Genomic DNA, 16,934 nt, shown 5'->3' with positions numbered 1-16,934 from the left:
CCTCACCCCACCCAATCTCCTAAGTATCACTGAGCTAAATGGAGCATATCCTACTTCCAACAGTCTCCAATTGGAGCCCAAGCACTGGAAATACGGGTCTCCCAAAATGGACTTTCTAACACTGTATCATGTGCAGAATGAGAGGGGTAGCTACATTAGTAGGAGCAAAAACCATCCATTGTGAATAAATGGACCACATACCACACAGAGCAGCAATCAGGGGGAAGAAAAGCTTTACTGGGAGAAAATACAACAAATTCCAGAGTGCATGGTTTTTAGCCCACCCTATCACCCCACCAGCAATAGGAACACAGACCACTCAATCACACATTCCCTACCTCAGGGAATAAGTACAGCAGCCAACATCTGGTCTGAGAGCTGCTGGGGAAAGGGGCAGGAGGAAGTGTCCGGGAATACCATTCTCTCACTCTTTTCCCCTCCTTCCTGGCCTGATTTAGTAGAATCTGACTGTCCCAGGATACAGAATTCTTGATTGGATCTTGTGGAAACTGGGGGCAAAAAAATAGCAGCAAAAGCACTTAAAGGCAAGAATTCAGCTGGGACTTTCAGACTCAGTGACCAGTGATAAGACAAGTGCCCAAGCTCCAGCCACTGTAATAAGTCCTTAGATTAATGACTTGTTCCTCAATCCTAAAATATCAAGAGGTGGACAAGGTTTAAGTCAAACCCAGGAAGTCTTTCCCTTCACTCTTCTATGAAGAAGGGAACTGGCATCAAGTTGGATGGCTTAAAGATCAAGCAGCTAAAGGTAAGAGAGACAGAGTGTGTGTATGTGTATGAGTGTGGTATGTGTGTATGTGTCTTCTGTCACACAAAGTACCACAAGAGTCTGCAGTGGTGGCACCACCCTAAAGTATTTTAAGTTTTAAAGACAGGCCAGCCTCTGGTTAGAAGAGCCATCCTTGGAACCCCCTACAAGACTTAAGGAGAGGTAGGAGATCTGAGGCAAAGAGCTAGAGGAATTTCTTGGTTTTCCCAACCCCCACACCAAAGCAGGGAACGAGGAAGGGCAGAAATGAGGATCCTTCCATTCTCGAACCTCCAAAAACCTAAAGGGTAAGTCCCAATCTCTAGTGACCATACATAGAGGTAAACTGACCCCAGGTGTCACCTCCACACCATTACTCTTGTTCACTCTTAAGTCCCTTTATTGCATTCATAGAGAATATATAGGTATTTAAACTTTGACAATAATTTTACCTTGATACATCCAAGTTTGACTTGCTTTTTAATATATTTATAGATATAAAATTAGGCCTCTAACAGTGATAGGGACAGGGAGATTGCTGCCACCAAACAATGTTTTTTAAAAAAATAACAGAAGAGGTAACATCCTTCCTATTCTTCCTTCACGTCTGCCCCTCTCCCACCTCTCCCCAACCTCCCTCACCTGACGTATTAGGGGGTGATGGGATGAAGAGAAGAGAGTGAAGGATATGTAATCAAGTGCAAAACACTGTGATAAGTACAAAGAATGAATAAGGTGGATAGGAAAGTGAAGAGTGTGGGATGGTTAGGGGCTTTAAGGACTTCCCAGGAAAATAGGATTCTGGGATGGGGTTGCTGAGAGGGGGGAAAACCAACTGTCATATACTTTTAAAAAACAAAGGAAGAAAAGGTCAAAAACCTAAACCAAAGAGAGAGTGGCACTCCTGCCCTCCACTCTGGCCCCTTGGTACTGAATAGCCAGTTGTTCTACCCACCCCCCCTGCCCAACAAACAAGGGAGCTTAAAGAAAAAGAAACCCCATTCCCTATCCCAAACCAGTTAACAAAATAGGCTTCCCTCTCCTCTCAAAAAGAGGCTTTGGGGAGAGGCCATTTCTACTGAGTCCTGTGCACCTCTCCATGGAGCCCCATTCCAGGGGTCAACTCCCATTCCTAGGTACTCTGTTGGTTCACTCCTCTGGTTTGTCCTTCTGGGATGTCTTTCTTTTATCTAAAGCAAAAAGTCCAAAGTGCGTTTCTGCTGAATGTAGGACCTGGGACAGGAAAGGGTTGCCCAGGCAGGATCAGATTGGCAGCCCCAGCCTGCCCCACCTAGGTATGAGGCCTCAAGATGGCATGCACTGCACCCGGTCAGGGCCCTCCTCCTCGTCCGATGTGTCTGAGGAGCTGGGAGACTCATCAGAGTCCGCGTCTGTGGCCCCAACCCCAGGTTCTCGCCAGCGCTGTGGATGGGAAAGGCTTGTTAGTAACTTCCCTGGATGGAACAAGGACAAGCCTGTTAGGTCTTAGCTAGAATATAGATGCTTTAGGCCAGAGATCAGCAGAATTTTTCTTAAAGGGCCAGATAGTAAATATTTTAGACTTGTGGTCTATATGGTCTTTATTGCAACTATTCAACTCATTGTAGCGTGAAGGCAGCCACAGACAATACACAGAATGGGTGTGGCTGCAAGCCAATGAAACTTTATTTACAAAAACCAGCAGCAGGCCAACTGCCAGTCTGCCAACCCCTGAACTAGGCCTCTTTTGGCATAAGAGGAAAAATAGAAGGGTCACACCAAGACTTGTTATTTCTTCTCAATTCCCTCCTCCACCCTCCAGCCTTTGCCTTTATGAAGATAGGATTACACATGGATGGCAATGGACAAGAGTAGATACCACCCTTTTCTGCTGATGTCTCTTCCAAGGCTGTTATCAGGGATCTGATGGGGACAGAGGACAATGGATAGGAAATCCAACCAAGATCACCTGATTCCTCCTTAAAGTCATTACTCTGGAACTTTTTAGCCCTCTTAAGAGGGTCACTCCCTTGGGAACTCATTTCCAACCCCAGCTTACCCGGTGATGGCGTCTCTGTCTCAAGTGATGCATAAGGAACCACAGCATGTGACTATCAAACAGGTCAGGGTGGTGCAAGCTATCTTCATCCCGCTCCCGCTTGTTCTTCTTAATCACCTGGAACCCAAAAAGGTTGGGAAGAAGGGGTAGCAATGAAGAGGAACCCGGGACCTGATCAAGAAGGCTGATCTTCTACCCCAATAAAAGCTAACCGTTAAGTTGAAGTGGAGCTACATTAGATTAGGAAACGATGCCCTAGGTTCAGCTGCTGCAAAGGTAGCAGGCTTTAATATAGAGTAATTCTTAAAGATGCTCCTTATCCCCATCCTATTACAAATTAGTGCTACTTCACAGCTGCCCCCTGGAGCAGGACTATTCCCACAGAGGAAATTACAGGAATGTGGGGGAGGGTGTTAGAGCAGTGCCTTTAAAGAACTGGGCAGCAAGTTATTCCTCCCTATGACAATTCAGAATCAACAGTATGTGGATAAGCAGAAAGAAAATAACTTCTGCAGTCAGCCACTTACATCTTTTAACCCTGTCAGCTCAGTGGAAGCTTCAGCTGTGGGTGCCCAGATCTTCACATCATGGTCTAGGCCACTGGTTGCCAGCACAGGCAGGTGAGGGTGGGGCTCAAGACAGTTTACCTGGTCAGGAAGAAAGGAAAACAGACTCAGTAGTGTGTGGGAGTAGGGTTTAAAAACCACTACTCACCTTGAGCCAAATAACTGCCCTTGATCAGGGCTGATGCAGCTGCTGGGGAAGGGAGGCCCACCCATCCTGAGTCTAAGCCAAAGGGCACTGGGGGTAGAGAAACCAGACACAGACTGGGTATAAGACCAGGCACATCAATCATTTCCTATGTTTAGGTCAGGGGTGGCTTCATCCCCAGATACGGCCCTAGGGATGGGTGAGTGGACTGCCCAAGCTTACTGCTGGCTTCATAAGACAATGAAATCCAGATGACCTCATTCACTCCAGATTCCAAAGCTCCAACTTGCCCAAGGCTGGAAAAAACCATCTCAGTGGCTTTCACCAAATGGCAAATAAATTTTAAAAAATGAAGCAAGCAGCAGCTGCCAATGAACCCCCAGAGAAGAGTCGGAGAACAACTACATTCATTTGGCACTGTTTACTAGAACTGGAGGAAGGCACAGGCTGAGAAGAGGAGGCTGAGTTGCAGGGAGTGGTGGGAGTGATGGAGGCTCGTGTCTGCTTGAGAGGACCTTGCACATCCCAGGGGGAGCATCCTACTACCTGCCCTGAGCACAACAGGCTCAGCTATAAGGCAAAACATTAAAATAAAGCAGCTTCTTGGGGCTCCCATAGCCTCAATCTCAGCCACCCTCTGGGTAAATTCACTGAACAAGGCAAAAGAAATAAACTACAGCAGGAAGGCCTTCTAGCTTAGGCAGTTTCCTTCTGTCCGAAAGGCACCCATGCCCCCTGCTGTCTGACTTGGAAACATGAGCTTCCCTAAGGGAAGGGCAGGGAAGTTCCTACCCCATCCAGAAGAGTTAGTTCCAGATCTAGCTGCTAAAGCATTTTGAGTCTTTTAGTGAAAGGAGGAACACACAGGAAAGGCACCCTGCCTTGCAGCTGGCCATATAGTCCAAGAAAATAACTTCTTTTAGTTCTCTCTGGACCAACCACCTCCCCTGCCTCACCTGCACAGGCAGCTGAGGATAAGTCAAGGGCAGGCATGGAAAACAGAGCTGACCTACAGACTTCCCACTTACTTTGACTCCATCTTACAAATAAACAAATGCTCAGAAAAGACTGAAGCTAAGACTGAGCTTATGAATAAAACAGAAACCTCGTTCTTTATCTCCTCCCATTCCACACATCAGCCTATTGTGAAGTTTATCTTTGGGCTGTTTTAGGCAGTGCAGTTCAATGCCTGGAATAATATCTATCTCTAGTAATGGACAACTTACACATACAAACCTGAACTTTTTCATCTATCTCCTAATAAGCCCTTGTTACAGACCTGTACTCTTTGAGCTAGCTCTGCTTGAATAAGTCAGCAAAATAAAAAAGCGCAGGGGAACAATTCCTTGGAACTTAAGACTAAGGAAAAAGCCAGTGGCAAGAGGAACAAGAGAATAACATACAGTACCTGAATTGGAGCCTGCGGGGGGAGCCGACAGAGAACTTCTGGGCCAGAGTACCTGGTCACTTCACCAGACCTGTCTGAATGCCAGGACTTATCCTGTCAATAATGCCTGAGCAGAGAAAAGAGCTCTGGCCTTAGATGACTGGGCTGGGGGAATGTAGAGAATGGGATCAAGCATCAAAGTGCTCTTGGGAGACTAAGGGGCTGTCCTCTGATACCACCCCCCATTCTTGTCCCTGTGAAGCTGAATGGGAACAAAGAAATGATCCTCAAATCAGAGTCAGGAGATCTGGGCAAGTTAGAAAATAACTTCTAAGATCTTTGGTTCTAACATTCTACGTTACAATTACATTCTACTCTACATTTACAATTTGCATGATATAGAACTGCTGAGTCTACTACATTGAAACTAGTGCCTGGTGACCCCCACTGCTGGAAAATTAGGACCAAAAACAGAACAGAGGGAGCCAAGTAAAAGACCACATCAATCATTCAGCTTACACAGAGACAAGAATATGTAAGGAAATTTGCTCCAGGGGTAGCCTCTATATCTCTTATTCTACTTATTTACTCTTAGGACCACTAAAACTTAGGCCTAGGGCCCACCCATCCCAAGTAAATGCCTTCCTCACCTGGGCAAATGGGTTAATCATCAAACCCTGGCATTGGCTGAGCTAAAAGCAAACTGGCCTGCAGAATGCTTTTGGAGAATGGACAAATGCTGGCCTGGCAGAGGGCATTCAGCCCTGCATCTCTCTGGAACAGAATGCAAGGCAATAGCTTATGTCAAGACAAAATTCACTGGCCCCTTCTGACTTCCTTTCTCTAAATGCCTATTGCATAATTCCCATTAAGACTCAAGTGTTTTGGGTTTGTTCACTGCATATGACACAGGGGGACCTATGGAAGAGTAGGAAATGAAGCAGGGAAGAGTGAGACACATCTTGAACTTCTAGATTCCTCTCCATTTGTATTCAAACCATAAAAACCCTAGATCTATGCAGGTCCCAGGTCCCCAAAATTTAGAGGAAACCAGAAGAAAATTTGAAATACCCTCATACCAGGGCAAGAAAAACATAAGGAATGGGATCCTGATTGCAAGGAACCATTATAAATTCTAAAACTACTCTCTGAAAAAAACTTCATCAAGTGATGGCTAGGCTCTTTAAAGTTCCCCACAGCTAAGAAGGAATAAAAAGGAAGAGAGACTAAGCTGTCTCAGTCATTCCTTAGAGGTCTTGGGTAACCAGACTATTCTAGGCAATCAGTATAATTTAGTCTTTCAAACTGTCTTTCCATCTCCTGTGGTCCAAAAACCTTGTAACAGAAAGCAATTGAACTCTTTCCTAATTCTAGGTCTCAAAAATGAAAAAAAAAAAAAAAAAAAAAAAAAAGATTAGGTTAACCAGATACATCTTAAGAGCTGATGGCTCTTCATTCCCTAACTCGATTCTCACTCTTCCTTTTTGACCTAACTCCACAGAGGTCTGCAGAACTCAAAGGACAGGCAGACTATGATATGATCATGGGTTATACAGCAAGCAGACTGCTCAGCTACTAGAAAAAAATTACATTTGCTTTCTCCTTACATATACACATTTATATGTGTTTGTTACCTATTTGAATGTAAGCGTGACACTTCACCCCTAAATACTTCAACATGTATATCTTAAGTACAAGAATATTCTCCTACATAAGTAATCAAATAAATTTAATATTGAATACCAAGTTATCTAATGTATAAACCATATTCTAATTTTTCCAACTGTCCAAAAAATGCTCTTTATAGTTTTTATCTGCTGATCTAAGATCCAGCCAAGATCACTACTTAGTTTAGTTTAAAGGGAAGAGACAGAGAAATCTTTAGCCTTGTGTAGGAGGGTGTGCCCTGAACACTAACACTTTTTCATTTGGAAAAGGTGCATGCCTAGAGATAAGTTACATCACTCAGGACAGGACAGAGGTTCTTCCCTAAGATCCCTTTCTTGTCTCAATAAACTGTGCTTTACAGGGACAGAAGATAGGAACACGAAGAAAATACTCCATCAAAAACTCAGCACCCCCAGGCTAACTAGCCTTTTATGGCTGGTTGGACCTCTAAAACATGGTATTATGTAGTCACAGAATTCAGTGTCCCTGCTAAAACCTACCTTAATGACTGGAGAGATTAGGGAGCCAGCCAGCTCAGCATACCATACTCACCACGCCTCCCTTGTCCCCCTCCATGAACTGAATAATCTGGCAGGATGATTTCTCCCAGAGGAAGATGTGCCCACAGTCACTACCGCTCACCACAAACTCACTCTTAGGGCCATAGAAATTGACGCCTTTTACTGAAACGATAAATGAGGGAACAAACCACATGAGGGTTGGCATCAGGCCTATATATATTCATCTCAAAGGGAATTTAATTATTCACAAACTCTAAATCAGCTGAGGGCCAAAGAATTATTTTCATTTTCTCAAAACACATCAAGAGATTATGCATGTTTAACAGATAGTTATAAGAATCACAACAGTCCCAGAGATGATTTATATTCTCCCAAAGAGCTCGCTCCTTAGGGCAGAGGAATCTGCAATCCTTTAGCAGCGGCCTCAGTCTCTACGTTTATACCCTAGCAAGCAACCACAGGCCTCTCTAATCCCTTACCTATCCCACCCTGATTCGTCCCAGCTATGTCCACTCTTAGGCAGTACTGTCTTATGGCCTAGGATTATCTTTGATATGTGGACTTCATTGGTACTTTGTCAATATTTTTGGGGTCATCAGTTGATCTGAGACTGATGAAGGCCACAACTGCCTCAAGAAGCAACTCATCTGTGCTTGCTACCATTAACAGGGTTCCACTCTCCAGAATCAGTAAAAGAAGCCAAAAGTTCCAATGACTATGGTCAGTACAATATTGGCCATGAGACTGGCACCCTTCCTTTATCTGCCTGTGTACTGAGATCCAAGAACAGATTTTTCCCTCCCTTCTTACCAGCTCAGGAAAAAAACTAAAAGGAACTGCTATCTCCAAGACAAAATCATGACAGGTATCTGTTAGGAGTCGTTAACAACAGAGTAATGATTCCTCAACTTTTCTGGACATTAGAATCATGTGGGTAGTTTTTAAAAATCTGTGCTCAAGTTCCACCCCATCCCTACTAAATCAGAATATATAGGGTTAAGGCCAAACTTACTTTTAAAAGAACATCAGGATTGGGATTGGTGGCTCATGCCCAGCACTTTGAGAAGTCAAGGCAGGCGGATCACTTGAGCCCAGGAGTTAGAGACCAGCCTGGGCAACACGGTGAAACCCCAACTCCACAAAAAATACAAAAATTAGCCAGGTGTAGAGGCATGCACCTGTAGTCCCAACTACTCAGGAGACTGAAGTGGGAAGATCACCTGAGCCTGGGAGGTCGAGGCTGCAGTGAGCCATAATTGCATCACTGCATTCCAGCCTGGACAACAGAGTGAGATCCTGTCTCATCAACACAAAACAAAACAAAACAAAACAAAACACATCAGGTGATTTCAATGCGCCCCAAAGGAACAAAACAGGCCAATCTTGGGCTAGTTACTACCACCATTCCTCCTCTTCTGCCTCATCTAAAAGAATAGTTTACTCCTCCTCCTAGAGGTGTAAGGTCACTCCCTATTTTAAGCAATTCAGGACCACTGACTAAACAGGGCTTTCCCTGACTCCCTAAGACATTTGTGCTTATTTTGAAGTTACCTGAAATCTTAAAAAACAGTCTAGTCTCCTTATGTCCAAACCAATTAGAAGCAACATTATTGGAGTGGCAAGAAATGCTCTTGAGTGCATTCCCCTCTAGCATAGTGGAGAAAACATGAAAACTCCAGCCCAATTCAGGATAATCGCTCAGTGCCCATGGCAACACAGGCAGGTAGTTTCTATTTCTATAACCTGAGCAAGACCTGTGGTTCTCCAAAGCCAACAGGCTTGGGCCACAGAAACCTAGGAAGACAGTCTCACCTGTGGCATTATTTCTGTGGCCCTTGTATCTCTTAACATACTGGGCCCCATCACTGTGAGAGGAGTTGAAGAGGTAAATGTCTTCATCATTGTAACTGGCCAGGAGCTCTGCCAAGAACAAGAACATAGCAGTGAAGGCAAAGGCTGAAAAAAGCAGGGACCAGGAGTTGGGGGTTGGGGTGGGGCTTCTTGCCAGTAGTGCCCCCTCCAAATACCCAGGTGTAGCACCCATCTTATTTGGAACACCAGGCAAGTCCGACTGTACAGGGTAGACTAGGAACACACTGCCAACCCAGGGGCAGCAGAATGCTCAAAAAGGTCATACCCATTAACTCAGGAATGAGTCAAAGGCATAAGAACCTGCTCAGGCAAGCAACCTGGGCTTCAGGACAGGCCCTGCCAAATATCATCTGCAGCATTCTGCAAATGGTACCTGGCATCTCCAAGGGTCATCTGCTGTATCCTCCCGCTATGTGCTCACCATCAGCAGTTACTCCCCAGCTGCTCTACTTGGAGCTATAGCACAGTGGTGAGCACTGGAGGGCACATGCCTCACTGGCTCAGCAGCTCCCTAGACAGAGGGGGCATGCCAGCCTAGGAGCTGGGCCCTGCTCACGTACCTGTGCCGTCGTGGCTGTACACAAGACAGGTGATGTTTGCTTTGGACTCACTGTTCACCTGCAATAAGGAGCAGATACTGACTGATGCCCCACCCCCCCATTTGTTATACCATCTTCAGGAAACAGCTTTTCCTTCAAACTCCCCTATATCTTCTCCCAGAGATTTGAGAAAGACAGACAGAGACAAGAGTACAACTGATGAAACATGACCACCTCAGGGGGTAGCATCTTGGGGCTTTTTTGGTTGCCATCTGTGTGCTAGCCATTTTATGTACACTGTCTCATTAGGCCTCACCATCAAGGTGCAAGGCAGTTATTTTTATTTCTATTTTGTCGATTAAAAAAACTGAGCCTATCAGAAGTGAAGTGACTGCCAAGATCACAAGGCTGGTAAGTGGTAAAGCCAGGAATCAAATCCAGATGACTGACTTGAAAGTCCAAGCTCTTCCCACCATACCAACAAGTTCAGGTGCAGCCTTGGGGTTGAGTCAGGGAAGCCTGGAGCAACTGGCCCTTCATGAATCTTACCAGGTGATGAGGACAGAACTTCTTGAGTACTCCGTTGTTCTCATTCTCATCAATTTTCCTCTGGTCATAAATCCTATAGTTGGAAAAGCAATGAAAATGTAAAAATTTACAAACAAATCCCTTAACAAGCTGCAATTTGATATAGTGGCAGGAAACTGCCAGTTGGATGAAAATAAACAACATTTTCCAAACCAAGTTCTGGCTTGTGCTCTTCTTAAAGGGCATCCCTTTTCCAATCCATTTCCAAACCCCAAGTCTTTGTTTTGTTTGTTTGAGACTGGGTCCTGCTCTGTCACCTAGGCTGTAGTGCAGTGGCATGATCCCGGCTCACTGCAACCTCTGCCTTGTGGGTTCAAGCGATTCTCTTGCCTCAGCCTCCTAAGTAGCTGGGACTACGGGTACACGCCACCACTCCCGGCTAATTTTTGTATTTTAGTAGAGACAGAGTTTCATCATGTTGGCCTGGCTGGTCTTGAACTCCTGGCCTCAAGTGATCTGCCTGGCTTGACCTCCCAAAGTGCTGAGATTACAGGGATGGGCCACCACACCTAGCATGAAACCCTAAATCCTTCATCCACGTACTTCCCATTTTAAGTGGCAATCCTCAATTCTGTCAGTTTGAAGTTGTTTATCTCTCTCCTCAAGTGTTATATCACATACTGATAATTTTCACCGAAACAACTAACATTAGTATGGAGCTTTTTATGGAGCTTTTTACCTACAGAAAAGGGTTACTCAAGGGCAGAAACCACGCTTAATGTAAGTCAGTGGGTCCGTAATCACTCCTTGAAACTTTATTTGGCCTGTTCTCCCTCTCATACCCCACAATAATTATTAAAAACTACCACCCATATGCTCAAGACTCCCTCTCCTTTCCACATTCTTATCAAGCACACTACACCTTCACCTTCCTTCCTCTCTCTAATCCAAGCTTTAAACTCAAATATTTAGGATACACATATTATGTGTCAAATATTATGCTAGGTGCTAAAATTACAGTGAGGAACAAGACAGATCTACTAGTATCTGTCCTCACCCGGTCTCCTCCAATCTCAGGGTCAATCTTTGACAAACGCTCTTCATTTCATCCTTCCAGGGACCTTGTTTGATGATTATCTAATTTCTCAGCCTCTTCCTCATCACCAGTTGGCCACTTTCTAAAAATCCTTCTACTGACTGTCCTTTCCTACTATTGCTTTTTTTCTCCTTCCCCTTACAGTCACACTGTAAAAGAACGATCAATTCAATATTTCCACTTATTTCCTATTCACTTCTCAGTCCATCCTAATCTGGATTTGGTCCTCAACTCACCACTGAGACTTTCTGGCTGAGGTCATCAGTTAATTATATCCATTTGTCAAGTAGGTATAAGTCGAGAGCTCAGAATAAGTGTGTGTCTGCAGACACAGATGTAAGTCATATATCCGTGTATAGGTGGTAGTTCAAGCACTGGTAATGGAATTAGATCTCCAGGGGAAAATATAGAGGATTTTCCCTTCCTCCTTTAGAATCTCTGGCCTCTTTCAGAATACAATGAAAACTCTAGTCCCTTCTCCCCAGAAAAATGCACATAAGCACACTTTCTAGAGGTTCACATAATACTTGTACTTCAAGTTAAAATTCCCTGGTATAGAGCAAGATGAGAGCTGAAGACTGAGATGCTGAAGAACATCAGCATTTAATGGGTGGAGAAAGGAAGACACACCCATGAACAACACTGAGGAGTGGTTGGACATCAAGGAGAGAAGGTGTTTCAGGGAAGAAGTAATAATGTCAAGAGTAGAGAAAAAGACTTGAAAAGTATCTTGTTGGCTTTGGCAGTTAGGTTACTGATGACTTAAGCCTTGACATCCCAGCTCACACGATCTTCCCGCCTCAACCTACCAAGTAGCTGGGACTACAGGCACACACCACCATGCCGGGCTAATATTTTTATTTTTTGGTGGAGACAGCATCTGCCCAGTTTGGTCTCAAATTCCTGGCCTCAAAAGATTATCCTTCCTCGGCCTCCCAAAGCGCTGGGATTACAGGTATAAGCCACTACACCCCAAATAAGTGTTTATTAATAACCTACTATATTCTACATATGATGCTAGAACAAGGTTTGGCAAACTTTTTCTTAAAGGACAAGACAGTAAATGTTTTAAGTTGGTCAACAGGCAAACCATCTAAACTCTATTATAACTATTGAATTCTGCCATGTAGCATGAAAGTGGTCATAAACAACATGTAAATGAAGGCCATGGCTGTGCTCCAATAAAACTTTATTTATAAAAACAAGCAGTACAGTTTGTCAAGCCCTGTGATAGTAAGCATAGAAAGATTAATACAAACTTTCCTACTACTTTCTGAACATATGATAGGTCCTTGATAGTTTATATTTTACTTTATTTTTAGTTATTTTTTTTTTTGAGACAGGGTCTCACTCTGTCATCCAGGATGGAGTGCAGTGGTGTAATCACAGCTCACTGCAGCCTCAAACTCCTGGGCTCAAGAGATCCTCCCACCTCTGCCTCCCAAGCAGTTGGGACTACAGGAGCGTACCACCACACCTGGAGATGTTTAATTAATTAAAAAACTAAAATGTTTCAATTTTTTTTTTTTTGGTAGAGATACAGTCTTGCTATATTGCCCAAGTTGGTCTTGAACTCCTGACCTCAAACTATCCTCCAGCTTTGGCCTCCCAAAGTACTCTAGTTTTATAGTCATGAGCCACCACACCAAGCCCCTTGACATTTTAAGTCACATAAGGAATAGTTTTAGCATCCTCTCCATACCTTTACCACATCTCTTCCCACATGCCTTCAGGCACCCACTAACTTGTTACCCTAAGTCTTCTGTACCTGCCTTTAATCTAATGTTCTCTCAGTGTTGCTGATTTTGGCTTAAGAACTGGGAAGCGAAGAGATGATTTACTGACTATGCTTCATCAATCAGGGCCTATTCTTAATCCTTTAGCAATAAATTTTCATGTCAGCCAATCACACTGCCAAATTTACCACTAAAGAATTCATCTGATATATCCTCTTTTTCTTTACTCCTATAATTCTTAAAACTAAGCTAAGCAGGAATTAGCTTAGCTTAGCAGGTATAGTAGGGACTCATACCTATACCTCCTCTACTTGCCTATTTTTTTTTTGTTTTTTTTGACCACAGGCCAAAAAGCATGTCTCCCCGGAGCTTCCCTTAAATACTTTTTAATAACCCTAAACTAAAATTCAGTATTTATGATGCAAAAGCCTTGAGGATGAGTAAGCTATTTCTCTGTATTCCGTTGAAGTAATTTCTTTAGGCTAGGAGTGAAAGTTAGTGATGTTATGATATAAAACATTCAGCAAAAATGTTTTCAAATTTATACCAGAAGATGAGCTGTTCGGGTTCTTTCAAAGAAAGAGTAAGAAAGGAGAAACCTCAAAACATTCAGTTGGCTGCGCAGGAGAGATGCCAGAGAAGTTGAGTGTAACCTAATGTCAGAGAAGAGTTGGAGTGCTGAAAGGGCTACCTGCTCAAGTAGGATCAGTGTGCCTCAAAATCTTCATGTAGCCAGGCACGGTGGTTCACAACTATAATCCCAGCACTTTGAGAGAACAAGGCGGGTGGATCACTTGAAAACAGAAGTTCGAGACCAGCCTGGCCAACATGGCGAAACTGTATCTTTACTAAAAATACAAAAATAGCCAGGCATGGTGGCACATGCCTGTAATCCTAGCTACTTGGGAGGCTGAGGCATGAGAATCACTTGAACCCGGGAGGCAGAGGTTGCAGTGAGCCGAGATCAAGCCACTACACTCCAGCCTGGGCAAAAAAGTGAGACTCTGTCTCAAAAAACCCAAAAATCTTCACATAACTTCTGCCAAGTAAATGGCCAATAGAGGATACTGAGGCTGATAAGAGACAGAAGATTTGAGTATTTCTCCTTGTGTTGAAATGTTAAAACTCTTAAGTCCTACTCTAACCCTGGGAAAGTATCAGCTTTGGGTTAAGGCAATATGAACTACAGTTCTCAATACAGCAAATTCCTACATTCCCCTCCAAACACCTTGGTCCTAGTGGTGGAATTCGTTAGAGACACAGACTTTTCAAGTAACCTGGAGCTCTAAGTAGGAACTCCCAACTCGAAATTTCAGTGAATGCTCAACTTGGAGGAGGTAGCAACTGAAAATGTGTAAAAGTACAACCTTTTTTGATCAACAGCTTCTTATCTAAAAAAAAAAAATCAGCCAGGCACAGTGGCTCACGTCTGCAATCCCAGCACTTTGGGAGGCCGAGGCGGGTGGATCACCTGAAGTCAGGAGTTCGAGACCAGCCTGGCTAACATGGTGAAACCCCGTTTCTACTAAAAATACAAAAAATTAGCCAGGTGTGGTGGCGCGCCTGTAATCCTGGCTACTTGGGAGGCTGAGGCAAGAGAACTGCTTGAACCTGGGAAGTAGAGGTTGCAGTGAGCCGAGATTGTGTCATTGCACTCCAGCTTGGGTAACAAGAGCGAAACTCTGTCTAAAAAAAAAAAAGAAAAAAAAAATATATGGCTACACATTTGAGGACTGTTGGTAACTAGAGGAAATGAGTTTTGAAGACATGGGAATAGGGGAAGAACAGAGAAACAAGGTTTTGTCCAGGATTCCTGAACAAGGCAAAGTCATCTCTCATGTATTTTCTAAAAATGTACCCTATTCCCCATGATTCTTACTGATAAAATGAATCTGGAAATACAGCTATAAAATGTGCTCTCATTTCAAAAGGAAGATGACGCTTTTCACTTACCATTAGGAAAGCAAAAAGTCACTCATTTTTCTAGTGATCTTGTCCCTCTCTCTCCTTTCTAACTGATGAACCCAAAGAAACAGTTAAAATAGGCCAACTGGATAGGTATGAATACAGCTTACTACTAAGGGTCAGAGGAAATTAACTAATACATATGGAGATTGAATCCACAGTGTCTGTTTTCCTTAGGTCATGTATCAAGAGCTAGTGTTAACAAAAGGTGTTCACGGTAACAAAGATATCACTATGGATTTAAAAAAGTGGTAGCTCAGGACAGTGAGAGCCAAAAAACCCTCAGTTCACACTAAGTGCTCCCAAGTCTAACTATTTCTGAATTGAAAACCAGTATTTAAAATTTCTAGGCCGGGTGTGGTGGCTCACGTCTGTAATCCCTTTGGGAGGCCAAGGTGGGTGGATCACAAGGTAAGGCGTTCAAGACCAGCCTGGCCAAGATGGCAAAACCCCATTTCTACCAAAAACTACAAAAATTAGCCAGGCGTGGTGAGAGGTGCCTGTAATCCCAGCTACTCGGGAGGCTGAGACAGGAGAATCACTTGAACCCGGGCGGCAGAAGTTGCAGTGAGCTGAGATCACATCACTGCACTCCAGCCTGGGTGACAGAGTGAGAGTCCATCTCAAAAAAAAAGGATAAAGTAAAATAAAATTTCTAGTGCATGTTTATTTATATATGAAAAAGGTAGAAGATTATTTACTAATACAGCAGCTGCTGGTAAACCTAAATTCACGGCTTAGCTGCCATGTGAGGACCTTGGTAAATTCATCTAACTTCTTTTCTTTTCTTTTTTGAGAGAGACTCTCGCTCTGTCATTGAGGCTGGAGTGCAGTGGCACAATCTTGGCTCATTGCAACCTCTGACTCCTGAGCTCAAGTGATCCTCCTGCCTCAGCCTCCTGAGTAGCTGGGACTACAGGCATGCACCACCACGCCTGGCTAATTTTTGTATTTTTTTTTTTAGAGACAGTTTCACCATGTTGGACAGGCTGGTCCCAAACTCCTGACCTTAGATGATCCACCTGCCTCGCCTCCCAAAGTGCTGAGATTACAGGTGTGAGCCACTGTACCTGACCATCATCTAACTTCAAAATTTGATAATCTCTAAAATATGTAAAGTCACCCCTCAGAGACTGTTACATTAGAGAACAGAACATCTCCAAAGGCATGTAAGATTTTTGGAAAATGGTAAAAAATCCAAGATAATAGTTAATGGATTCCTAGAAAATTCATAACTCTCCATAAAGGAGCACCAGGTAATCAGTCTTATAAACTGTCAAAGACACAAAAGAGCCACAAACTCACCTTACAAACTGATCTCGTCCACCCACTGCAAACTGGTGGGTATTGGCAGGATTCACAAAGATCGTATACAGTCCCACTTTCTTCTCTTTCTCTTTTGTCACCACCAGTTTCCTTTAAGAGTGGAAAAGCACAGAAAATTATATACTCCAAAAGATCCAGATGGCCATGGTAAAGGAGAGCCAAGAGAGTAACATGGCTAATAAGTAACCAAAGAGATTCTCATTTGGAAAGAAAGAAGTGTTGTGTTTTGTCTGTTTGTTTTGTACGTAACAACAGGAAAAAAGCACACACATGTATTATATGGGACTTCGGGGATTGGGGAAAAAAAACCTGTAGTGAAGTCACTTTCTAGTGTTCCTTAAGAAGTATAAACTAAAGGTATATGAATGTACCGCTCCTCAGGAAGCCTCAGTTTAGCTGGAGTCCAACACAATAACAGCCAGTCATTAATCAGACAATACTACAGATACTTTCCTACCCTTTATTGATAAATACATCTTATCTTCCCTATCACCTGGGAACAAAGGGAGAAGTGGAAGAATCACAGAAACAGTAGGCTAAAAAAGACCTTAAAGTCAGAGACTCGCTCTCAGATTCCATTAAAATGTAACTTAAGGCCAGGTATGGTGGCTCACGCCTGTAATCCCAACACTTTGGGAGGCCGAGAAGGGTGGGTCACATGAGGCCAGGAGTTTGAGACCAGCCTGGCCAACATGGCAAGACCCCACCTCTACTGAAAATACAAAAATTAGCCAGGCGTGTTTGCGCGTGCCAGTAATCCCAGCTACTCAGGAGAATC

At 43.6% G+C, this 16,934-nt stretch overlaps 1 protein-coding gene and 1 long non-coding RNA gene across 13 annotated transcripts in view; both read right to left on the bottom strand.

Moving 5' to 3' along the window:
• Nucleotides 1-216: 216 nt before the first annotated feature.
• The window catches only part of DCAF8 (DDB1 and CUL4 associated factor 8), a 46,049-nt gene continuing 29,331 nt past the window's right edge, over nt 217-16,934 (bottom strand). For all 12 annotated transcript variants that reach the window (XM_007976500.3, XM_007976502.3, XM_007976509.3 and 9 more), the window contains 8 exons: nt 16,136-16,246; nt 10,055-10,127; nt 9,527-9,584; nt 8,907-9,014; nt 7,126-7,256; nt 3,335-3,454; nt 2,808-2,924; nt 217-2,191 (listed from right to left, as the gene is read on the bottom strand). In XM_007976500.3, the coding sequence (XP_007974691.1) occupies nt 2,075-2,191; nt 2,808-2,924; nt 3,335-3,454; nt 7,126-7,256; nt 8,907-9,014; nt 9,527-9,584; nt 10,055-10,127; nt 16,136-16,246 (835 nt within the window). In that variant the 3' untranslated portion in view covers nt 217-2,074. The remainder of the gene's footprint in view (nt 2,192-2,807; nt 2,925-3,334; nt 3,455-7,125; nt 7,257-8,906; nt 9,015-9,526; nt 9,585-10,054; nt 10,128-16,135; nt 16,247-16,934) is intronic.
• Nucleotides 4,848-5,664, bottom strand: LOC140709450 (uncharacterized). Its single transcript, XR_012089909.1, has 2 exons — nt 5,556-5,664; nt 4,848-5,032 (listed from the first exon to the last, which is right to left on the bottom strand). It is a non-coding gene; the product is annotated as an uncharacterized lncRNA (long non-coding RNA).

Source organism: Chlorocebus sabaeus, chromosome 20 (genome assembly GCF_047675955.1).
Source record: "Chlorocebus sabaeus isolate Y175 chromosome 20, mChlSab1.0.hap1, whole genome shotgun sequence".
Classification (NCBI taxonomy): domain Eukaryota; kingdom Metazoa; phylum Chordata; class Mammalia; order Primates; family Cercopithecidae; genus Chlorocebus; species Chlorocebus sabaeus.
The sequence above is the reverse complement of the archived record's forward strand: the minus strand, read 5'-3'. Positions and strand labels throughout refer to the sequence as shown.